This window comes from Mytilus edulis, chromosome 12 (genome assembly GCF_963676685.1).
Source record: "Mytilus edulis chromosome 12, xbMytEdul2.2, whole genome shotgun sequence".
Classification (NCBI taxonomy): Eukaryota; Metazoa; Mollusca; class Bivalvia; order Mytilida; family Mytilidae; genus Mytilus; species Mytilus edulis.
In genome coordinates, this window is record NC_092355.1 from 76,190,872 (window position 1) to 76,218,081 (window position 27,210).

Consider the following 27,210-nt stretch of genomic DNA (forward strand, 5'->3'; position numbering starts at 1 on the left):
AATTAGAAGAATTGGTATTGCTTTGTGTCATAAAAAAGAATGGCCAACGTATTTGCAAGTATCTTGTCTTAGGGAGGGATAAATCCTACTTTGTAAAGGATCACTCTGTTTCAAACAAAAAATTCTCTGAAACTGACATTATCAATATGCTTGATTCCTCGATTGACAACATATTTGTTACGTTTGAAGGACGTTTTTTTAACAGACTGTCGGCATTCCATGGGAACAGATTGTGCCCCTCTTCTTTCAGAATAGTTTCTTTATTATAATGAGGCTGACTTCATACAGGAACTTCTTAGGAAGAAAGATAAAAAGTTAGCAATATCCTTTAACTATACTTTCCGCTATAAAGATGGTGATCCTTCACTATATAATTCAAAATTTGGTGAGTATGTTGAACGCATCTATCCAAATGAACTAGAGATAAAGGATAATACAGATACAGTTAAGTCGGCCTCATATCTTGACTTCCATCTAGATATTGACAATGTGGGGTGGTTGAAAACAAAACTTTACGACAAAAGAGATGATTTCAGCTTTCCAATTGTGAACTTTCCATTTCTAAGTAGCAGATAAGCAACACGACGGGTGCCAAATGTGGAGAAGAATCTGCTTACCCTTCCGGAGCACCTGAGATCACCCCTAGTTGCTGGTGGAGTTCGTGTTGTTTATTCTTTAGTTTTCTATGTTATGTCATCTGTACTATTGTTTGTCTGTTTGTCTTTTTCATTTTTAGCCATGGCGATGTAAGTTTATTTTCGATTTTTGAGTTTGATTGTCTCTCTGGTATCTTTCGTCCCTCTTTTAAAATGTCCTGTACAAAATCAGGAAAATGCAGTTGTTATCTTATTTGTTCTTTTTTATGTATATTGCATTGTCGTTTGTTTTTTGTTGCAACTCTGTGTTTCTGTTGTTTCCTTGTTTTCCTCTTACAAATTATGTTTCCCTCGATTTAAGTTAACTTGTACCCGATATTTGTTTTCTCTTATTCGACTTATAACTATTGAACAGCGGTTTACTACTGTTGCCTTCAGTTTTGTATGTAAGTATTTGTTCAATGAGAAGACAGACATATTTAAAATGTTTTATTGTTTTCATTTACTATCACGTGTTGCCACTTGTAAATTAATACACCACAACAAACCCAGCTTACTTAGCATTGCTTTACATCACAGTGACGATAAGCACGATACACGTGAACAAAAAATTACAAACACTTTGTTCGAAAATAACGCGTTACCATTTATGTCATACTCGAATTAGACCCTATCAATAAAAGACGAGGTTATTGTTTTTTTCTTTAGGCAATCCCCGATTTTTAAGTGAACGAACTTTAGAGTTTCAAAAACTAATTAAATAAAAAGGATTAACCCTGCAAACAAACAAAAAAATGTTATTAAAACTATTTAAGAGTCCAAGTACTGCGTCATTGAACCGATCATAGTATGAAAGATTTTTCCTTATTTTAATTGTACAATTTTATTTAACAACTTCTCCAATACCGATGTTTGAATAAGATTTCAAGGATTTACAAACACACGATACAAAGATATCATATATTTAGAATATGAGGTTAATGCAGTTAGCCCATAAGGTGCGAAACGGGTTTGATCATTGATACGAAATGGTAAATGTAAGAAACGCAATGGTTCTTTTGATTACAAATTGACAGAAAGACAAATGGTCAGTGTACAAAATGAACTATTACGCCATACAAATAAGCTTGCAAAAATTACAGTTAAAAATATTGATTGGATTAGAACTAAATAATACTTATAATTTGGCATTTGGAAACAATCTTATTTTTATTACGATTCATGATGACCACCTTATACTTAATCCTTTATATTATAACTGGACCGGAGAAGACATACTTTGTTTAGTAGTTTAATATATTATGTGCTTTGTTTGTTTACTAGTTAATATTTGTGCATTTTGCTCATCTGATTTCCCCTTTCATACTAATTTTTACTTCTGATTATAATTGGTTTAATTTCCCAATCTAATTCTTTATGCATGCTATATGGCTTTCCCAAAGTGATCAGTAATATACGTTATTCTTTTATTTTTTTTTTACAAAATAGCAGACTGATCTTAACGACAAATATACTAAATCAATAGCAGAATGCTTATCCTATACACTATAGTCAGTGTCTTATGATGGTTTCCGCAGTTCTGAATGATGGCATAACTTCTATTGTTAAATTCTCCTTATAGACATCAAGTCTGAGTTCAAATTATTTTTGATTTTCCAACCCTGTAAACCACCTTGTCCCAATGTGAGATTGAAACATTATCAAAAGGAAATAATCCACAACGATATTCAACATAAAAATAAAAGCATACGATATACATGTATACCTTAAGGGTATCATACATCATGTACATCTTCTTGCCGACCTCTTCTTATTTTTATATGAATCGGAGAAGCCAGTTAATTCAACTTCACATTTAGATATATTGATGATGTTCCGAATAACAATCCAAACTTGTCTGATTGATGTCCATTACTATATATCCCCATAACTAGGAATTACAGATGCAACAGACATGCCTCATTTTTAGACTTATACCTCGAACTTGATAAACACGGTCATCTCAAGACCAGAATCTAAAACAAAAGAGACGATTTTAATTTGAAATTATCCATTTCCTACACTTTAGTAGCAGTATTTCATCTTCGCCTGCATATGTGATATATATTTCCCTATTTATTTGGTCTTCTAGAGATTGCAGCTCCTACTCTGACTTTGTTAAACGTCACCAATGACTTAGAAAAATGTTAATGAACCAAGGGTATGTCAAAGAACGTCTCGTCCTTTTTCTAAAGGTTCATCGGAAGGAATCATAGACTTGTTGATAAATATTCCGTATCAACTTCACAAATAATACTGGATGGTATTGCAATATAGATTTTTGGTAGTGACGTTATATTCTTTTTTAGTCTTTATGAATATTACTTTTACTGCTTAGTCTGTTTTTGGTAATTGACGTGGCTCTGTAATTATACATCCCGTCATTGTGTTCTTGTTCTTTGGTCCATTTTTGGTATTTTTGTTTTCATTCTTGCTATTGTGTTCTACCTGTATGCCTTTTTTTTTGGGGTTACATATGACGTAGAACTCTACTTATACATACACCTTATCTCGCAATTTGGTCTAATCCGAAAAAAACCCAGTTATTTAGACAACTTTCGGTGTAGGTCATAAGTAACGAGCTGAGGGAGGGAAACAATTAAAAAATTCGTAAGGGTTCCACGGAACCCAATGTCTCGCCTACTTTTGCTGTTAATTGCAGACTCAACAAAAATGAGGAAAAACATCAATAAAAATTTCCCTCTCGATACTGTCGTTTGATTGAAAGAAGCTTCCAAGTTTGGTAAAAAATCCAGGATAGTTTATGAATCTAATAAATGTTTTATAAACTTTAACTGCAGACTGTATGCAATGTTAACTGGAAGAAAAACTAAGTCCATTTATAAGTAAAATACGGAAAAAGTGAATTTTTTTTTCACAAAATTTACTTCTGAATAATATCTTATGATCAGAAACAAGCTTATGTCTAAGTTTGGTAGAAATCCAGGATAGTTTAAGAACATTATAAAAATTTTAAAAACTTAAACCACAGAGTGAATGTTTTGTTTCTGGCCAAAAAAATAAGTCCATTTATAAGTAAAATACGGAAAAGTGGAAATTTATTTTTACAAAATTTTCTTCTTGATACTATCTTATGATCATAAACAAGCTTCTGTCCAAGTTTGGTACAAATCAAGGATAGTTTATGAAAGTTATTAAAATTTTAAAAACTTTAACCACAGAGTGAATGTAATGTTTCCTCGCAGAAAAACTAAGTCCATTTATAAGTAAAATACGGAAAAAATGGAATTTTATTTTTACAAAATTTACTTCTGGATACTTTCTTATGATCATAAACAAGCTTCTGTCCAAGTTTGGTAGAAATTCAGTATAGTTTAAGAAAGTTATTAAAATTTCAAAAACTTTAACCACAGAGTGAATATTTGTGGACGCCGCCGACGACGAGGCCGACGACGACGGAATGTAGGATCGCTTAGTCTCGCTTTTTCGACTAAAGTCGAAGGCTCGACAAAAAGCGACCAATAGGAAACTTTTATAGATTATGATCCACCTTTTCGAAAATCAAATTATAGTAAAAAAATATTTGGTTGAAGTATTTACGATGCGTTAAACAGGTCTCATTAAAAAAGTACCATGCATGGTGCATTGTTTAAAGAGGGTCCCAGATAGCTTCATCTGAATGAAAAACTTGTCAACTACAATTAAACACAGAGTACTACATTTAATTAATGTTTTATTTGATCAAATCTTAATTGTATAAAAGTCATATGATATATATATTCTTTACTTTAATGCAACAGTTTTAAGTTTGATGTAGTAAATATTGACATGTATTTTTATAACTTTATTGGTAAATATAGCAATACTCATATATATTAAAGATGATATTACATGCTTGATAAAATATCCTTCAGATTTAAGCATGGTTAAACTGTATATCAATCAAAACAAATCCTTACATACAAACATACAAACATCACATAAACATAAAAACATATTTGGTAAGGCTTAGTTTTCATGGTGTGTGTTAACTAGATAGAACAATATACATGATATACACACATACATATGTTTTGAAATTGTCCTGTTTATTAATGCTAAAAATCTACCTTCAAAACTATAGATATTGATAAGGGGATAATGCAATTAAATGAGTATGTGCAAAATGATTAAATAAACAAATAATCAAAAATCTGTTAGACAAATTACTAAATAATCTACTTTAAACAGTTAAAATCAGAGAATCTGTCAAACAATCAAATGACTAAATAACCTACCCCAGAATGCTTCGAGAAATCAAATGAATCAAAGGTACTAGCAAACTACATTACATTTATATATACAAGTGTTGATGTTTATCAATTGACAACCATACATGTATCTTGGATTCTGAACGAAAATTTAAATTGTGCAATGTCAAACTTGGCTTCTATGTTGACCTAAGATTCCCAACTAATTGCATGACAGCTATTTATGTATGTTCACTAATCTCTTTTTTTTACTGTTTGTCAGATGTTCAGAATCCATTAAGTTCCATTAAAAACATTGCCCTGTAACCCGCACTGCTCTTTTGATAATGGTGTTAACTATGGTTTAAAATCTTTAAAATATGTTCATAGTTTTTGAAAGAAAAAGTGTGGAAATGTTAAATCTAAAGAAAATCATTTTCTGCAAACATAAGACCACGTTAGAGTATGGTCTTCACCAGAAAGAAAAAGTGGTGAATGATGTGGACCTTTTTGAAATCATTCACCAGATAGAGACCGACTATATTCCTGCGATATTAACGTTCATCAGGCGTCTTAATGATCGTCATTGTGCAGGATAAACTATAATTAATGTTTGTTCTGTAGATATATAATCACAATTCCCCAATTACAGCAGTGCTGATTATCAAATTTGAGAGTTCAATTTGACGAATAATTCGTGCAATATAACATCATAGTTTTCTAACCACTAGCTCAACATGGGAACGGAAGTGACGATGCCCCTAAACGAACGAATGACGTTCACGAAAACCAATTTTTTGTCAGAAATGCATCGAACTCGAAAGTTGTCTATTCAATATTTATTCAATAACTCAAAAGCAAGGACACATACCTTTTATTTTTGTTTGTTTTTTGTAATTTCGTTAACAAACTGATTTCAATATTTATCAGGATATCATTCTGTCAATATATATAGCAACAACAACACATTAATTATAAATAAGCTTAAATTGATGTGTATTACTGTATCCTATCTCCTAGATTCATTCATTGTATAATATCAATTGACAAGATAAAGTAATTAATTTTTTTTAATCTAATTATTCAACATTTATATACAATAGATATTTTACATAGTACTATACAAAAATATTCACAAAACAAAAAGTTTAAAAATATAATGACAAAGACATCAACACAATAATCAAAAAGTAAATGTAATGACAATGTCGTGTAAAGTGTATTTAATAAGTTTTATAAAATCAACATTAATTTTAGCATTTCTAAGTAAAAGAGGGACGAAAGATACAAGAGGGACAGTCAAACTCATAAATCGAAAATAAACTGACAATTAACGCCATGGCTAAAAATGAAAAGGACAAACAGACAAACAATAGTACACATGACACAACATAGACAACTAAAGAATAAATAACACGAATTAATTTCTTCTTGTGAAGATATCTCGCAATATATAACTTGACTAAAGTTCTTGCGTCTCAGTATGTATCATTAAGTGCAACCTCTAAATAATAATGGGGGTTTAAAAGTCCTTGGCTTGCTATAAAACACTCGCACTTTCGACCATTGTTGATATAAACATGTAATAAAATAGTTAACCATTTATAGGAAGTAGAGATAAATAAAATACTTTTCAAAGTATTTTTAATTGTTCTAGGATAGAAAAATAAAATAATGTGATATTTTGGTATGCATTTGCATTCAATATATTATAAGATTTGATCTTTTTCAAGAAAAGAAAATTAAGAGATATGTTGGTAAAGGTTGGAAAAAAGTGAAGTTACTCAAATTTATTGTCAATTACTTTGAAAGAGACAAACAATGTATGACCTTAAGCTTAGGTTATTTGTGTTAATTAACAGGGTGTTTTACACTAAAGCTGTAAAGTGAATCATCCACTTAACTTGACAGTTAACAATGTTTTTTATGGAAAATAAAAGAAAATAACATTTAAACAACATGTTCTTCCTGTTTATCTTTTTTCTGCATTTTCTCTTTCACTGGTTGTGTTTTAACGTCTCGATTATTTTTAAGTAATTCTTCTGTAGACGTATTTTATAAGCTGGAACATCTTCTAAATCTATAATAATGTACAAATGTATGTTAAACATAAGTTCATCAGTGACAAATATTGCTGTTGTTCATACACTGCTATGAAAATAGTTCCCTCGATAAACCAATACATTGATTATACCAATTTTTAAGAGGAACATTTCTGCTGAAGAGCCAATTGTTGATTTATTTCAATATGATATGTCTGATTATGCAATCTGTACGTATATATAACAAAGAAGATGTAGTATAATTGCCAATCAGGTAACTCTCCACAAGAGACCAAATGCCACAGGAATTAACAACTATAGGTCACCATATGACCTTCAACAATGAGCAAAGCCCATACCGCATAGTCAGCTTTTTCAATGCTATTTTTTAAACCACTTACAAATGTGATGTAATATGGTTCAATGGATATAGTTGAGTAATTGTCCCTCAAAGAAAGCATTTGGTGGTTTCAGTCCTAAATTTGTATATACAATATTCTTAATTATTTTTGTGTTTTTTTAAGTTTCCAGTGGCGGATCCAGAACTTTTCCTAAGGAGGGGCCCGCTGACTGACCTAAAGGGGGGGGGGCCGCTCCAGTCATGCTTCAATGATTCCCTATATAATCAACCCCGATCCGCCTATGGTTTCAAATAAATAAACAAAAGTTACATCAACCTTTTATATTTCAAAATCATGACCGCAAATTTAGAAAATATTGGTGGTAGTTAAAGAGTTGTACAAGCCAATCAATGTTTGTGTGTCATGAGTTTGTCTACACATCGGTTTTTCTGCCGTATAATGCGAAATGCACGATAGCAAGATTTCTTTGTGAACAACACTTGTTTCTAGAAAATAAACCAACAGTTGATACCATACACATGAAAAGGGTAGACCAAGTATCATTCTTTATGCAGTAGCTCTTACTATTAATAAGTGAACATGGTTCCTATTTAATGTTGTGCATTTATTTAACATACAAAAGGGGAACAGTACGACCTTAACAGTGGTAAATAACACACAATTTAACAGTGTCAATTTAATTGCAAGCCGGAATGAAATATTATTTCTAGGATGTAACTATATTGCCCCTCTATTAGCATTGTTATGAGCGTTACAAACAAAAAGCTCTATTTACCTTTACTATATTTTTCTTTTCACAATTTGTTCAATAACCTCTTGATACAACTGCCTCATATATTAAGATCAAGGACTGTAGGAGCTATTTTAAAGTCTTATGAAATGACTTCACGTTTTCATGTAAATCAGTGTCAAAATGTCAATAAAGTGCATGCACGCACTGTAATTAATACAAATAAATAGGTATGCAAACAATGTCCTCATGTAAAATATAGGCTTACGATTTCTTTATCATGTTTATAGTATAGAAAATTCTTACAAAAACACAATATAGACAAATTGTGGATAAAAATAAAGATGTGCAATTTTATAAAGGTTTATTACAGCTATTTCTGATTTCGATAAAAGGACTGAATGCACGCCAGGGATCTCTATGATCTGTTTTATGATGACACATACACATCTTACCTGTTTTAGTGGGTGGTGGCACTGAGCTTGGTGAACCCGACAATTTTTCTGTGAGATCTTTGTATCCACTATTTTCCTTTAAAACATCAATACACACCGATTTATTTGGCTCTCCCCTGTCAATCATTATACTGAACAGTTTCCTTTCCGGATCATCATTTTGTTCAATGCTTCGTCTGTCGTCCACTGATATCACTAACTTTGTCATCATTTGATCCAAAATATCCCTGAAGTCTACTTTGGTATCTAAAATCGTATAAATTAACACTTTAGAATGAATAATATAAACGATAGACTATTCATCGACAAAAGGACAAATAAGTAGACAGGTATAGGTCATTGAAAAGCTTTAACTAATTAGCAAAACAGAAAGCTGATGATGTGAAATAATTCAAATGAAAAAACAACCACAAAGGCCATATAGTTACTATCCAATTTAACAAAAACAAAGAAAAAAGTGAAACTGCGATGTTCTGTTCACTGATGTTACCATCGCTGCAAGTGGATAATCTTAATTAATATAAAATGCAGCACATGTTATAGCTGACGTATATAAACCCTGAAACCATATTTCAGAAATCCTTGTATTGTAAGAAAATTTTCAGCTTGGATGTAATGTGTAAAATGATGTAAGTGTTTGGTAAACTAGAAGTTGCTGAGTGATGAATCTGAAAACACATCGTACGGTATAACTGACTTATATCAACCCTGACACCAAATTACAGAAACCCTTGTAATGTAGTTCCTGAGAAAGATGCGACGAACAATATTCATGGGAAGGACTGACGGACTGATGGATAGACAGATTGATGGATCAGCTGACAATATTGTATGTGTTTTGCTCATTGTTGAGCTACATCTGCTAATTTTACTTTCCTTTGTCCAATCAGCAAGCACAACCTATTTCATTATTGCATACTAATATCACGAAAACTGAATCAAGGAACAAAGGTTAACGCTGTCAGACGAATATTAAAACCTCCTAAGGATCCCTATACAGATTATCATGTTGATTATTGACTTTAAGGTTCCACTAAAGTCAAAATATAGGACACTACAGAAATATCTAAACTTTGCCTGTATTTTTCAACCTATATTGAATAAAGTCCTAAACTATGGGAACATATGTGCATTTAAACATAGTCTACATATACACACTGTAAAAATAGTAAATAAACTTGAAATTTTTATGTTGTGGTCAAACCGGTTTTGGGTTGAACACTAAATTTTCCAAAAAATCTGGAGGCCTATGTGATGACTTAATTTGTTTAAAATTGGTATAGACGAATACTGTTACATGTAATGCAGTACAAGCTAGTGTTTATTTGTCAAATAAATATGTTTCAATGACATTTTTGTCCAATATCTGTATTGTACCTTTGATATGCGTTCACTTAGATACTTGAATTTAACTGAAACTCGTACATATCAATACATTTTTTTTAAAATAAACATTAGCTTGTACTGCATTATATGTTACAGTATTCATTCATACCAATTTTAAACAAATTAAGTCATCTCGCAAGCCTCCAGATTTTTTGGAAAATTTAGTGTTCACCCCCAAAACCGGTCTGACCACAACATAAAATTTCAAGTTTATTTACAATTTTCACAGTGTGTATATGTTAAGTATGTTTAAATGAACATATGTTCCCATAGTTTAGGACTTTATTCATTATAGGTTGAAAAATACAGGCAAAGTTTATATGTTTATGAAGTGTCCTATATTTTGACTTTAGTGGAACCTAAGATGTAATATTTTAATATTTTATAAATATTTCCATAATACTTTAGATTGTTATATTCATAAAGCAGTTTGGTTGACAAACATAGATTCAGTTTTCAAGCAGTCATGCTTTCATACAAGTGATTGGTACCTCGATTTCTATTTGCTTGACGTCCAGTGGCATATATTGCATGCATATTAAGGACATTGTGACACCACCAGTCTTATTGTTTTTAGAGGTAGTTCGATTCCCCGATAAAATGTTGGTTAACTTGATTTTTCTTCTTTATTGATTTATGAGATTTCATTTTTTCACTATACTGTTGTCTTTATTTATAGATTGGCAAGTATTCATTAAAATTTAGCTTTTTGTTTCACAGCTCATATTTTTATTTACTTTCAGTGGGAAAATCATTATTTAACTTAAAAACAAGGGTATCATCAGCTCAGTAGTCAGTACTTCGGTGCTGACATGATTTAGCACACTTTTACTAAAATTGTCAGTTTATAAATTTTGAAATTATTTAGAAACTAAGGTTTCAACTCGCTCAGGCAAAGTTGACTTTAGATGAATTTGGCTATTTATTTTAGGAATTTTTGTCATATAGCTCTTCAACGGTTTTAGGTACTTATACATCTTTGGATTTCAAATGTTTTGCTTTGAGCGTTCCTGATGAAGGTAAATCCAGAAAAGCACCAATATTCCACATATTTTAATTCCTTTTCATTCCAACTCAATCCTCCGGTCAAAACAATATGTTAAAATTGTTATTGTTTTATAATTGTATATCCAATGTAATGTATAGGTTCTTAAAATTAAGTACGAAAGAACTATACTGTATATTTATTTAAATGATGTAAACTTGGGATAAAACAAATCAGCTTTTATTATTTTTTGAATAATTATAAATTTTAACGTATGTATCTGTTTTCAAAATGAAAAAACAAATTTAAAGGATAACAAAAATAAAATACTAAATATATCACTTACCTGGAGACATAGGTTCCTGTAGAATAAAAAGTGAAATATTTTATAGTATGTGTAAAACTGGTTAATGATTATCATGATTATGTAAACGTATACACAATTAAAAGAAAGATGGTGGTTAATAAAAAAAACTATAACACAAGTGTTCAATTAAGATACATTTGTAGTTCAGGTGCATGAAATTTAGAACGTGTTGTTTTCATTTGATTGTAGAATTTCTTGTCTAATCTTATTATAATGTGTTCCCAATATAAATATAATAAATAGACAGCAACCATTGTATCTATTCACATTTGTTGTTTTAGAATTTATTAACACCACTTGATTGGTTTAGATCTTTTGTGTTATTTTGCTGCTGTCTTATTGAAAAACCTCTTCATATATTCAGCGTCTAATGTTGTTGCGGTTCTGATGCAGCAATAGCATAGGCATTAAATTGAGGATGGAAATGGGGAATGTGTCAAAGAGACAACAACCCGACCATAGAAAAAAACAACAGCAGAAGGTCACCAACAGGTCTTCAATGTAGCGAGAAATTCCTGCACCCGGAGGCGTCCTTCAACTGGCCCGAAACAAATATATACTAGTTCAGTGATAATGAACGCCATACTAATTTCCAAATTGTACACAAGAAACTAAAATTAAAATAATACAAGACTAACAAGGCCAGAGGCTCCTGACTTGGGACAGGCGCAAAAATGTGGCGGGGTTAAACATGTTTGTGAGATCTCAACCCTCCCCCTATACCTCTAGCCAATGTAGAAAAGTAAACGCATAACAATAGGCACATTAAAATTCAGTTCAAGAGAAGTCCGAGTCTGATGTCAGAAGATGCAGTTTTTGTGTTATTAAATTTGAGGGCCGATGTTTACATTTCGTTCCAATTGTATAATTTTAAACAAGTTATCGTCTTTGCTGGTATTTTAATGCGGTTCCCCATTGATTTTCAGTGATTCCATTTGATTCTCATTGGTCATATTATTTTCTACACTCTGCTGAATATGATGGCTTATAATAGAGGCATTGGTAGGATAACGTTAAGATTGTTGATTTATTGTCCAAACTCTTTTCTGCAAAATATCAACTTATTGCACTTCAACAAAGATAGTTCGAAATAAAGAAAGCCATGCTAAAATTATTTGAAAAACGATGCCCTAAAATTGCAGTGTTATTCTAAGTTCATCAACTCTCAATATTTTATTACAGCTCTTGTAAATCTGAACAGAACTAATGGACGTGATACATATTGGAGTAAAATATTGATTGATAGTTTTTCCCCTATTTACCAGAATAGGACATGCAATAATTGTATTTTGTATCCATAAATGCATATAGAACTCTAAATTATCAACCGATAATACTGTTTAGCTATTTGTTAAATATTAAGATGATGTCTACTAAAATGATACACCTTCTTACGTTTTCAGAAATAATTTGAGTTGGACTGGTGGTTTCTGTGTCAGGTTTAAATCCTGAGGCCACTTCAGAACTCTTTAGTGGCTGAAATAATTTACAAAATGTAAGTCAAATGGTTATTATTGTCTGCATTTGATACCACATTTTCATAACATTTAAATTCATATTCAACTCATGTGTAAGTTTTAGCATTGAAGAAAATAATGTAACAATGTGACAATTTACTCCAGTGTATATTTACATGTTTTGGAATGAACTACAAAGTAGTTTTCGAAACTATGCAGAATACAAATTTTAGAATACTAATTATTTCCTCCCAATACTCAGATTATTGTACTAAATAGTTACAGTATCTTACATTTTCTGGAATAATGTTAGTTTGAGTGGTGCCTTCTTTGTGCAATTATAAAAGGAATATAAAACATTATATTTAATGATGGTGATTACAATCTTTGAAAAAGTTATGATAAAGACACAACACTGTCCCATTCAGATCCTTCGTTTTTATGATGTATATAGATATATATATATATCTGTTGTACCGATAACCAGTTTGCTATATATGTGGTGCCCTGGCAGAATGCTGAAGAGTTACTGCACAGATAAAGGCACCTGCTTAACACTTAATAGAGTTCAGTAAAGGGACCAATCAACTGGTAGTAGTACGTATAAAGAAATCAAGTAACATACAGACACAGGTTTGGGAGAAAATATCACAGTTTAATATTTTCTTTGCCTATCAATATAGCAATACACTTATGTACGAAGCAAGCAAAATCAAGTTGAAAAACTGGTACTCCAAAATAATCCAAACCTGCATGTGTTAAAGTATAAGAGATGTTTCATGCAATTGAAAGCCTGGTAATAACAGAGGGTTTGGATGGGGTTAAATGATAAAAGAATAATGCCCTTAAAAACTGAAGATTAGAGAATAATGGGCAAAAAAATGAAGATTAGAGAAAAAAGGGGTTAATATTTTGAAGATTAGAGAAAAAAGGGGTTATTTTTTTAAAGATTAAAGAAAATAGGGGTGAAAATTAAATGTTTACAGAATAACAGACCCCCCCCCCCCCCATTCAGACCCTCATAACAAATACATGCATGCCATGCTGATTATAGAAAGACAGATATGGAACCCTTTTTGAATTAACAAAATTTCTGATGTTATTTAACACTTATTCTGTGACAAGAAAAGCCTTGCAAGAATTCAGTATCCTAAATTCAGCACAAGGTACTTCTGAAAATTAACACAGAATCAAAGTGTGCCTGTGAGCCTAAATAAAAGAAACCGAATGGAGTAACAGGACATTTGAGAAACAAGGTGATGCATACACAAAGGAGTTGGTAAGCATTCTTTCAGAAAAAATTGACAAAAGTCAACACATGCAACCGTGGAACGGCATCAAACATATTATTCTGCTTCCCTTGCAGATGAATTGCAACAAGCTAATATTTTTAGTAGCAGACAGCCAAAACAATTCACGCAAAAATGACATCAAAAGTTTGTTCTTAGAGGTACACTAAATGATACAACAAACTGTTGATGAATTGTCACAATGAATATATACACTCTTATTTTGGCAACATTTAGCCCAACTCTTGGACGCCAAAGCCACTGCAAATGCTTCTTGCTCATTAATATGCAAAGTTTGTGCTAATGGGAAATCCTCTTTCCAGTTTACAAAATGGTTTACATAAAACCAATCGGTACCAAAATAAATCCAACTGCACCTGTTTTGCAAGCATCAGTACAAATTGAAGTGACAGGATCAGTGTTAATTAAGAAGGATTTCCCATTAAGGGCATACAATACAGTTTTGATCCCATATTAAAATTTTGCTGACAATTTGCATTTAGGATATGTTTCGCCTGATAGAATAAAAAATGTTATAAAAAATATATCTTCATGTGCTACTTTTTTTTTTAGTAAAATGAGGTAAAAATTTTATATATTTGCTGAAAATTCGGATTTGTGGACGAAATTTTCTTTCGAAAGAAATACATAACATTTTTGTTTCAAAAGATACAAACAAGCTGTTTTTTGTTAAATCATTTTAAATTATGTTGTATAAAAGTCCTTTAAATTTTTGCATATCGTTTTTTTAAATAACTCATATTTATCAAATGTTCATGAATGTAGAAAAAAAACATCGTTTTTTGCTGTATATTTATCAAATTTATAAACATTATTTATGCTTTCATGAAAATTGGCACACATAATATTCTTACGTCATTAAACCAAATGGCATTTTTGAAAAATGTGTCAATGAACTCGTTTTTGAAGTTAAATATTTGAATGAAAAAAATCATTAGACAACTGCATCTTTTCCCAATAAGTCATAGTTAAACGTTGCAAAATTATCATTTTACGTTAGCCATGTCATAATCTTCCCTGTTACTGTATCGTATGCCCTGAAAAGTGGACATGAAATTTTTCCACTAATAAATAACATGCAAAATATCACCGCATAAGTGCATTTTGTGCCAATCATGCGTTAGCTTTGTAATACCATCAATGATTCTCCAAAGAAAAACTCAGAAGACTCATATTATATTTATATATATTGATTACTTATTTAATTTATAAGGTTAAATGAAGGTAAATATTCCAATTTATCTCATATATCTTCATGTATGTTTGAAGTTTTGTGTTAAATTATGGAGGTTGTTAATACAGCTACATGCATTATGACAAACAAGTTGTTTATTTTCATCATTATTATATTTCAATTAAAATAAATATATCTAAACTGTGAAAAAGTAACCTACAAAATGTACATATATTTATACTAAAAGTGAAACGTAGCTTTTATGGTGTCAACTGGAGAAAAATCTAAAAAGGAGGGATTAATTCTTAAATGTTCATCCCAAATGTGTAATATTTACTTCAAAATTACTGTGAGAATAAAGCAAAGTAAATGTTAAAGGAAAAATTCAATGTGATTCATGTACTACAACATAAATCATGATTAAGTGATTAGAAGGCTCGACACAAATCAGCGTTCTCAGTTAACAAAAGGGAGTTATTGGTTTGGAATATTGAAAGTCAGTTGAGCGCTTTAAATCGACAATTTGACTGAAATAATGAGGAGTCCATCATACAAATGAGTAGAACAAGGGCATACTGACCACCAAGGTAAATTTGTTTTGGATTCCCACAGAGTATTTTAAAATTACATTGCTCTAACATATGGCAAATAATATAAGTATTGATAAAAATGTGTCTGAAACTGCGAAAAAGGCACAAAATATGAACCTTTGACGCTGTTTTTCTATGCATTATCTTTAAAAACAACACTTTACCATGATTTTTTAATGAACTTTATACCATAAGCAATTCATATGTGTTTTCAACAATATATTTAATCATCAGTATGCCCTTGTTCTGCTACGATTCATTTGTCAGCTTTTTACTTTCTATTTTAGGTGGTCACGTGACTTTTCACTGGGTCTAAAAATAGGGTTTTTTTTCGAAAATTTTATTTAAAGTATAATATCAGCAGCGACTATACTATGATTTGAGACAAACTTCTTATTTACCCGACTATTGAATTTGAAAACACTGCATTTTTTTACTTTTCACAAGGGCGAACAACCTTAACATCACTGCGTGATTACTTGTTCAACCACTGTTTTAACCAATCACATAAGGTTCTCAATGATACCATTACTATATTTTTGCTGAATTTTTTATACCCGAGAGCCTCCTTAAGAGCTGGTTGGTATTGCTCACCTTGTTGTATGGGCATTATTAAACAAAGCCCAATCTCCATTTTGTTGATCTTGTATTACTGATCTTTAGTCTGTTTAGTTTCTTTGACTTATCAAAAGATCTTGCCTTGCCAATAATTTTTGTGATTTAAGATGGTGTATTTATATTTTAGAATTAAAATTAAAAAGAAAATTCTCTCTAAAAATCATAGTTTTCATGATAATAGGCAAAAATGATAACAAAAATGTACAATTTGACATTGATGAGCAAATGCGTTGTCTGACATTTTATTGTATATATAGAGAATTGGTACAGCTCATTATTCTGAATATAATTTTTCCTTTCAGATATTCTCTATTTAAAACGGTTCAAAATAAAAATGACAATTAACACTTGCCCGTTACCCCTATGTTATATTTTTGACCATGTTGGATGGTATATACATTATGTAGGCAGAGTTATTTTCAGATGCTTTATACTTAATGATGATTGTTGCCAGCTTTGTTTACATTTGTTTCAGTAGTTTCAAAGGAGTCCAAAATTTACGAAAAAATGTTAAAAAACAACTATGATGGGGATGGGTAATAGCAGGGATGGGGTATAATTGAAAATGTAATATTATTTAAGTGCATTACAATTTTCAATGTAATTGAATGTAATCATGTGTTATTGAGCATTTTTTTAATTACTTGTAATGGTAATTTAATTAATTACAATGAAAAAGGCATGTAATGCTCAATTACTTTTGAATTACATTTCAATTACATGTACTTTTATGGTGTTCATGATAAGGATTTATATTTAATAATATAAATTGTAAAATTATACATGTTATATTTATTGTTCAAATATTGATATCACATTCATACTTTCTGTAATTTATTCTAAAGTTTTTATATTACTTATTTGACCAACAGAATTTTTTTCTGAATAGTCTTATGATTTGAGAAAATACATATGTTTTTAAGAAAGATCTTTAACTAAATAGATTGAAAAGTAATAAATCACCATGTTAAACAAAAACAAAAAAATGTGTGAAAAGTCTTTATGAAAGTTAATTTTGAATTTAAATTTACTGCACACAATCATTTTGTCAAATTATAGTATACACAAAAGGATTATAGAGATAAAAAATAACAGCTGTAAAAACAAACAGTAATTAATCAGATTAAAATGTCCAGGGGCAATGCCATTATTACATGTATTTTATCTTATAAGCAAAATATTTTTAAGCGGCGTTTTGCATTTGCGCCGATCTGCATTTCATTTGCGCCGATTTTTTCTTTCATTTGCGCCGATTTTTTTTTTCATTTGCGCCGATTTTTTTACATGTAAATAACAGGTATGAATGCCAATGAGACAACTCTCCATCCCAGTAATGTTATTTTCATTTATCATTAAAGACCTCTTCCGTTAGTCAGTTGTACATATGCTATGAATAGTCAATCATAACATGTACATAATATAACTGTTGTCTCCTGCTTAAAATCAAGAAGTAAAAACCTAAGATATAAGGACTTTGTTTATACTAAAATGACGGATTAAAATATATGTAGCATTCAAATCCATAAAAACGGAATACATTCAAATCATAAATCTGTTCTTGCCGAGTATGTATAGGCAACACATCTAAAATATTCCTTTCTTATGATTTCGTCTCTTCTATATTTGGCGTAATTGTCGATAACGAAGGCCATCTTTTCTTTGTCTGGCATACGTACTGGTGGGGGCATTTCTAGAGTTCGCATTTTTTCACAAGGAAGCTATTCAACCAAGAGTTCCAAATGGTGAAGTTGAAATCATCCCTTCGTTAATTTTTTTGACGCCATCACGAATTGGTTGACCGTTATGGAATGTGAACTTGTACGTTGTCTAAGAATGTATTACATTTGTCATCAGAAGGAGCGTCAGACAATGTCAAACGTGAAGCAGTCATCGAATTCATTTGGGGAAAGGCCTGAATGGTAACCCGAAACATTGGGATAGCCATTTACCAATTGCAATGTCACTTATTTGTCTTTATACTCTGTGCTCAGCCAATGTAAAAGTATGAACTTACCTGTAACTTACCTGTAAATCCAAGTAGGAAAAAAAATAAAATCGGCGCAAATGAAAAAATGAAATCGCCGCAAATGAAAGAATGAAAATTTTCAAAATCGGCGTAAATGTCATACGCCCTTTTTAAGATATAGACATTATATACATTGTTTGTACTCAAAATTATTTTCAATGTTGTGACAAGCATACCTTTTAATAATTATAAAGTGATTTTTTTTTTAATTTATTTATAATTTCTTTATTTATGCTACGTATTATTTAAATAACTTCAGTTCTGAGATATCAAAATACCCCTTAATTAATGTATAGGCAAGTTAATAGGAACTAATTTCCTCTTCTATCAACACATCTACTGATTAATGAAGTATAATACCTCCATGTTCTAATCAAGCGATATATCCCACATTAGCTGCTATAGAAATACTTTTGAGAATGGCTGTCAAAGTGTACAGACCAGAGAGATGCAGACTAAATGACGAAACATTAAAATTACTCATGATTATCAAATGCAACGCTTAAACTATGTTTACATGAATATTTTACACATACATTATACATGCATATATAAGATTGGTTAGGCCAAAAAGAAAGTATTGTTTGTTTCCAATCACCCGACCGACCCGGTAAAATCACCGCAACCCAAAACATTTTATTGGCCATTCTCATTATTCTTGTCCACTATTTTTATTTTGCTATGTTGGTTATCGGTGATATCTTTCCAATGCTGTAGTCAAAGAGCGTTGGGTTTTGGTGATACCTTTCCGATGCTGTAGGCAACGAGCGTTTTAAATCAAGGTATTTTTGCATTGAAGCGTCTACATAATTCGAAATCAAGGAAAACAAACAAAATGCTTTGCCAAACGATTTGTTTGTGTGCAGGAGTGATCATTTTTAAAAATAAAAATTGTTTATTAAAAACTGTATAATGTGTAATTAGTGTAATTGACCATTTTTACAATGTAATGTGTAATTTAATTAATTACATTCCAATGTAATTGACCCCAAGTCTGGGTAATAGGGGTCAATTGACCATTTTGGTCATGTGTGTCATGTGTGTACTATTTCTAAATCTTACTCTGCTAAACAATTAAAAATCTAAAAATAAAATTGACAATTTTTGCCATGTTTGACTTAAATCTGTTATTGAATTTTTCTGAACAATTTTGCTGTTTAGAATGTATATCTATCTATAACATGTATAATCAAATTCAAGATAATAACCAAAACCTATTAAAAATTCCTAAAATTTTTATCAATTTTGGGGCAGCAACCCAACATGTGGCTGTATGATGTGTCTGCAAACTTCAGGGCAAAAATCCTTTCATTGTTTTTGAACCCGTGTGCTTTTGCTGCCGAACATGCGTAGATTTATTTTCATATCTAAATTTAATATTCACCTGAAAAAGATCGATCGAGATCGATCGTAGCATTTACACTCGAAAAAAGATTGTTTCAAATAAGATTGATTTTCTTTAAAACCACCTCTGGAAGTGGATTGTTAAAATCGATAGAAGATCGATCTTTCCCGTTAACACTAGACTAAAGATCAATATTTTCTCGATAGATCTCGATCAATCTCAGGAACAATCGACCTTTTTACAAGTTTTAACAGGGTCTAACATTTAAATCGAAGTCAAATAATGCATTAACATTATACCTGTTTACAGCTGTTCAAAATAGATTTACGTTAGTCATGTTTACTGTAAATCTTGTCCTGAGCTGATGGACAGGTTGTTTAGGTGCAAGTTTATTGTGTGCTTATTAATTTGGTTAAGTTGAAATTCATTCAAATTTAACAATCATAGTAATCAATATACTAGATAAATCATGTGCTATATTAAATAGCATGATTATAATTCTGAAATTCAAAATAAATAAGATTATTTCATATATAAAGAAAAAAAGTCTGGTTAGCCGGTCAGTGGTTTTGGTATTTGATATTCTATTCTTCCAGTGGTTTACCGCTTACTCATAGACAACACTTACAAATTGTTACAATGAAGAAATATGAAGTCATTTAGCAGTTCCTTGTACTGTATAGAAAAAAGAATAAACTAAAAACTGATGAAATTGTCAAAATATTGAAACACTTTTAAGAAACCATACAAATGTAAGTATGACAAGTGCTGATTATGATATTTCCAATAGGCTTGTACAATATCCACACATTTAAAAAACAAAGCCCAACATTTCATGTCTTGTGTAGTCATTAAGGTTGCACTTTGTAAACACAGCTGTTTCTGAAACCACGCCTCTTTTGGGGATATCTAGAATATTAAATTATGTTTACATACTGGTTCCCAGGAATGCTCTCTGTGTTGCATCTTGGGAATGTTACCAGTTTATATGCATATAAACGTTGAAAATATGAGGCACAGCCCTATATTTTGACCGTTGAACAAAATTGTAGTGCATATATATACATGATATATGAACTTTTAATTTTTGGATAAGATTTTTTTCAAAACTTCATAGTAAAGTGGAACAGTTTTAGCCATAAAAAGAGTTCCTATGGGAAAATGTATCAATATTTACAGAAATGCAACCTTAAGACATGATACAAGAACATATATCGTATGCCCCATTTTGCACTTAATTGATCTTTCCTATTGCAATAACTTAAAAAAGCTTCTGTTTTTAATGTTTAAAACATTTTACAATAATATCTTATAAAAATGAAGGCTTGAGAAAAATACGATGATGCCATTTTAAATACGATTAATTTATCAAAGGGCATTACACCTTTTAAAATTACTTGTCCGAGACATGGCTGTTATTTATCTTTGAAAAATATTTCATAACAATCTGTCAGAGAATTATACATGTGATTGCGATAACAAAACCTTACAGACAGATATATGCACAATCAATAGTTTTTGGTCCCCGCAACACGTCGCGTGGGGACAAAATAGTATTTTGCATTAAATGCAAATCAGATGTCTTCATAATCAAATTATTACTTACCTTTGGCTGGTTTGACCATTCATCAGTGAAGGTGTGTGTTTCAAGACATGTTGTACAGTAATATTTTCCAACAATATCAAAGTTCCTCGATTCTGTCATACACCCCGGCTTTTTAAAACCACAATCCCACTTTTTTGAAAATCCTACAGTTGACATCTTGAATCGTGTATGTATTATTTTGTTTATTTCCAGTGTCATATAGTCGGCAATGAATTTGAACTGTCCAGCTTTAATTTCTGCCTCAAAATCCCAAACTTGTATCTGAATAATATTTCGAAATGTCATAACCAGTAATTTAGTTAACTTTGTATTCTTCTGTAACTCAAAGACGGCAATGTTTTTGAAAAGAGCAATTTTACTTTGCTCTTGTCTGGTAACACCCACTTCTGCAACTTCATAATTCCGGCTCAGAGAAGCAATTAAATGATTCATTAGATGTGGTGGTAGAAAGCTAAACTGGAAACACAACCAAGTAGATATCCTACATGTATTTTTTGTCACATTAAACATTTCATATATGTCCTTTTCAGGTACTGCTTTTACCATACATGGTACATAGTACAGAGGTTTCTCGTCAGCAGCGACTTGGTTTGATGTTTTTGGTCGTATGATGATATCAAATTTTTCCATGACTTTCAGAATATGATCTTTGTGCTTATCTTGCTCATCATTAGATTGCTCTTCTTCTTCAAATTCAAAAATGTTCTTATTTCTGTCTAATATATTTTCTAAAACCACACTATGTAATAATCCTCTGACATTCAAATCATCCCATTTATCTTTAACAAGATGTCGACTTGGGTCTGATTGGAATTTCTTTGCTGTTATAATACATTTGAAAGCATTAGACAACCACTGTGTATCTAATATGATATAATCAGAAAGATCCTCAAAATATACTAAAGTTCTCATTTCATGGTGAAATTCCAAGAAAAACTTAAGTTCTTTGTGAGAAAGTGGCTTTTGAGTTTCAGAAGAAATGTCCTTAAGTTCACGAAATTGAATGATTGGTAACTTCTTCTTCCTCTGTTGAAGACATTTTTCCAACTGAATAAATTTAAGTGGATAGTCCATATTCCATGTTTTCATTGTTTTGGCTAAGTTTAAGAGATTTTGTCGTATTTTCTTGAATACACCAGAGTCATCTTCTGTATTTGAAATGAAGTATTCATACTCTTTTGATAAATGTCTTCGCGCATCTTCTGACACATTTTGGACATATCTATCAAGGCAAGCTCTGCATCTGTCCTCAATCTTCAATATAAAGTATGTGATATATTTAGTCTATACAGCAATAAACTTGATAAGTATTAGCATGATAGCACATTTCAGATATGGTTATATATACTCAAATAATAATCAAGCAAAATAACAATTCTATTGATTTATCTTAAATTGATAATCACATGTTTGTCATTATAGATCATCCAATTATTGAAATGTTTAGTTATTACGGAATTTAGATTATTGTTGTTTATAACCAGAAGTTAATTGATACAAATAATCACCAGCATGTCCAATGAAAAAAATCCTATAAGTAAGTGTTTTATTGTATTCCATAAAGTGTACTATTATTTGTCTGTTTGCCTTTTCTCCTTTTTAGCCATGGTGCTGTCAGTTTATTTTTGATCTATGAGTTTGAATGTCCATCTGGTATCTTTCGCTCCTCTTTTAATACTATATAGTTCTGTCAGTTAAGATTATTCCAATCATCGAGCTTTTAATTTTACAGTAATAAAATATTAATTTTCCCAGTTTTCAAATAGAAATTGTACAAACATTACACGCTTTTAGCCAGTAAAAACAAGTAAAAACTTAACATGAAGGCAAATGATTAATTGGATCAAAATTCTGTGTATTCATATGATTTGTATATCTCTCTTTACTCTTGAAAAACCGTGATTTTTCCATCATGATATTTCCAACTCATTTGGCTTATCACAAATACTATAACCTAAATATAATATATAGTTACTATATACAAGGATAAATGATATACATTCACCTAAATAAACTTCTAAGTCTTTTTATATATTTACTTACTTAAAGAATCACTATGACGCTAGGAATCAAATTCAGAACAATACTAACATAATGTGATTGACAAAAAATCTTTTCCACGTCGGCAACATGATCATCTAGAGGACCAAGATTTGTTTATGAGTAAATCTGAGTTCCAATATAAAACGACAAATGTCCGCTACAGTGGCGGAAAACCGTATACTTATACTGAGAGACACATATGACCATGTAGCCGATCAGATCCCATTTGTACGTTTACTATTCAGGTCAAGAATTTGTGTATTTAATAAGGTGTGTAATAAATTTTGACTAAATAATTATGTAACTGTTCATAATATAAAAATGTAACTGGTGTGAATTAATACTGGATTTGATTCCAATTAAAGCTTACATCATTGAGTGTTGTAGTTTTTAAATCATGACAATTGATAATCATAGATGTATGGTTTCAATAAGGTAATAATTTGAGTAATAGCATTTTAACTAAAGGCTCTAAAGAGCCTGTGTCGCTCACCTTGGTCTATGTGAATATTAAACAAAGGACACAGATGGATTCATGACAAAATTGTGTTTTGGTGATGGTGATGTGTTTGTACGTCTTACTTTACTGAACATTCTTGCTGCTTACAGTTATCTCTATCTATAATGAACTTGGCTCAGTAGTTTCAGTGGAAAATATAAGTAAATATTTACAAATTTTATGAAAATTGTTAAAAATTGACTATAAAGGACAATAACTCCTTAGGGGGTCAATTGACCATTTCATGTTCACTTATTTGTAGATCTTACTTTGTTGTACATTATTGCTGTTTAAAGTTTATCTCTATCTATGATAATATTAAAGATAATAACCCAAAACAGTAAAATTTCCTAAAAATTACCAATTTAGGGGCAGCAACCCAACAACGGGTTGACAGATTCCTCTGAAAATTTCAGGGCAGATAGATCTTGACCTGATAAACAATTTAACTCCCGTCAGATTTGCTCTAAATGCTTTGGTTTTTGAGTTATAAGCCAAAAACTGTATTTTACTCCTATGTTCTATTTTTAGCCATGGCGGCCATCTTGGTTGGTTGGCTGGATCACCAGACACATTTTTTAAACTAGATACCCTAATGATGATTGTGGCCAAGTTTGGTTTAATTTGGCCCAGTAGTTTCAGAGGAGAAGATTTTTGTAAAAGTTAACGACGACGCCGGACGCGAAGTGATGGGAAAATCTCACTTGGCCCTTTGGGTCAGGTGAGCTAAAAAGGTATGAAAATAAACTAATATATATCAATGCACATTATTGACCAAAATTTCAGGCAATTCCTGAGTCAAGCAGGAGGTACTAATAAAATGCTTTCAAAGTTTTGTCAACTGTTTTGTGAAATTTAGGATTCCAATACGAACAAAATAAGTACTCCTATATACTATTCAATATAATGTTCATTGAAGCTATGAAAAACCTTATGACATATTTCTTATTCTCTTACAAGACATCCACAATAGCAGGATTTAAATACATAGCATTATTATTTGAAGCTTTGTCAGCAGGAATAGTAACATACTTGTCGTGGAGAGATGATAGCATTTGATTTGCACATTATTATTTATTATACTGGATTTAAAACATTAACCAAGTTCTTTATAGCAATTTCATGCATTATATATGAAGAAATGATGAGTGATGAGATTTTTTAATAAAAAAATCCCTGAGGATTATATATTTTCTCTGCCTCTTTGTCTTTTATATATATATGTGTGTATATATTTCATAATACCTCTTCTCCTTTAGTAAGTACAACTTTATCTTTATGTGAACCAACAAGAACTACTGGTGGATAAATGTAATCATCATTTTCTTTCCTCTGCATTTCCTCATTATTACTTTTGGGTCTGCAGTAGCAATGTATTGAGTTCATCCACAACTGAAACATCTCTACAAAGTAATGATTTTACATCAGGATTTGTATTGATATCTTAAGATAAAGGTCCATATTTGTATATGTAGTATTTACCAATTGTCAGAGGTTCTCTCAGAAAGACAAAAAAAAAAAACCACGTAGACTTGAGCTTTATTGATAACAAACAATTTCCATTGTGTTTTTGATATAACAACTGGTAAACCACCATGATGTCTTTGTTTTGATAACAAGGTAAAAATCTACAACCAACAGAATATATGTCATGTATGTCATTCAGAAAATAAATAATCTCTTGCACTATACACTCTATTTAGCTTTGTGGTCAAATTAGGCAAGTTCATTTTTTCTTTACAAAAGTAGACATCTGTTGTATTATGTGTTGGATTAAACAGACGTTAAGACACCAATACTGACCTAAAGAGTACATGCATGTTTTCTCTATGACTTTAAAACAATGTATTGAAGATTTCTGTAGCTCTAATTATACAAATGGAAGATCTGCAAGAATTGTCAATACATACACACAAAGGTATAACCTATTATTGCAGAAAGTTCGATAATGTTTTTTTAGTTTTGTATGCAATAAATGAAGTAAAATAATTTGTCTTCATTGCCTTATCTCATTAGTTATCATTTAATTGTTTTATTTTGTTGACTGCCTATTTCGTGCAATTAAGTATAATCAAATTATCATTGTTTGACCTTTTACCTTGCTGAACTTCTCCATTTAGGTGTTTTATAAGGAAAATATGATTCCTAGAGATAGAGAAGAAAATAATTTATTTAATTAATATTAATATTAACAAGATGCTGTCAGAGTGATAGCAAACAAGATTTCCTGTAGAGGTCGAATCCGTAACAGTTGAGCAAGTATGAACACTATATGTTGTGCATTATTAGAATCAGAATATCAAAGAACCCCAAGAATTCACGTTTTGATGAAATCAAACAAAAGTTTAATGTAATTATTTTAACCTCAATTAGACCAATTTGACAAAGAAACGCAAAATATCTAACTATATAGTTAGATTCATCATTTTAATGAACCCCATCAATTTAAATTTTGTTGAAATCAAACAAAGGATAATTGTGAACCCTGATTTGGACCAACTTGAAAACTGGGCCCACAATCAGAAGTCTAAATTTATGTTTAATAATCAATTTTAAAAGGAGTTTGTGTCATTAAAAAATATGAATAACATTTAGAACAGTTTTACAGAATAACAAACAAATTTACAACAAAATTCTTCATACAATTTAACAAAATAAATAAAAAAAATAAACTTGAGACTATTGTGAAAGATTACGATATTTTTCGGTATAACTGAAGTTACCTCCTCAAATCGCAATGTAACTTCGTGATCTTGGACATTATTTAATATTGCAGTTAAAGGGAGCATATTTCGTTTTTCCAAACACTTCTTGATATTCAATATTGGAACACTAAACTAAAAAATCAGAGAACTTGAATCATAAAATTGAGAATGGAAATGGGAAATGTGTCAAAGAGACAACAACCCTAACATAGAACAGACAACAGCAGAAGGTCATCAACAGGTCTTAATTGCAGCGAGAATATCCAGCACATGATGCGTCCTTCAGCTGGCCCCTTAACAAATATATATACTAGTTCAGTGATAATGAACGCCATACTAAACTCCAAATTGTACAAAAAAACTAAAATTAAAAATAATACAAGACTAACAAAGGCCAGAGGCTCCTGACTTGGGACAGACTCAAAAACGTGGCGAGACATGTTTATGAAATCTCAACCCTCCCCTATACCTCTAGCTAATGTAGAAAAGCAAACGCATAACAATAAGCACATTAAAATTCAGTTCAAGAGAAGTCTGAGTCTGATTTTGAACTCTTAAACAGATTTCAAAGTGCCATATTTTCATAAACAGACGTCTGAGAAGAGTTTATTGACCATGAACTGCTTGGTTGAAGTCCCTGATATCCTAACAGTTCTGGTTGGGCAGTTCAAAAAATGTATGGAGG

The 27,210-nt window shown here is 31.0% G+C and overlaps 2 protein-coding genes across 2 annotated transcripts in view; both read right to left on the reverse strand.

Moving 5' to 3' along the window:
- Nucleotides 1–4,312: 4,312 nt before the first annotated feature.
- Nucleotides 4,313–27,210, reverse strand: part of LOC139497850 (uncharacterized) — a 497,218-nt gene continuing 474,320 nt past the window's right edge. The window contains exons 10-12 of the mRNA XM_071286089.1: nucleotides 11,132–11,147; nucleotides 8,415–8,660; nucleotides 4,313–6,905 (exon numbers count right to left, since the gene is read on the reverse strand). Coding sequence (XP_071142190.1) covers nucleotides 6,823–6,905; nucleotides 8,415–8,660; nucleotides 11,132–11,147 — 345 coding nt within the window. The 3' untranslated portion in view covers nucleotides 4,313–6,822. The remainder of the gene's footprint in view (nucleotides 6,906–8,414; nucleotides 8,661–11,131; nucleotides 11,148–27,210) is intronic.
- LOC139499286 (probable serine/threonine-protein kinase roco8) overlaps nucleotides 12,166–27,210 on the reverse strand; it is a 46,770-nt gene continuing 31,725 nt past the window's right edge. Inside the window, exons 3-6 of the mRNA XM_071287954.1 lie at nucleotides 25,066–25,223; nucleotides 21,279–22,532; nucleotides 12,548–12,628; nucleotides 12,166–12,198 (exon numbers count right to left, since the gene is read on the reverse strand). Of these exons, the coding sequence (XP_071144055.1) occupies nucleotides 12,166–12,198; nucleotides 12,548–12,628; nucleotides 21,279–22,532; nucleotides 25,066–25,223 (1,526 nt within the window). The remainder of the gene's footprint in view (nucleotides 12,199–12,547; nucleotides 12,629–21,278; nucleotides 22,533–25,065; nucleotides 25,224–27,210) is intronic.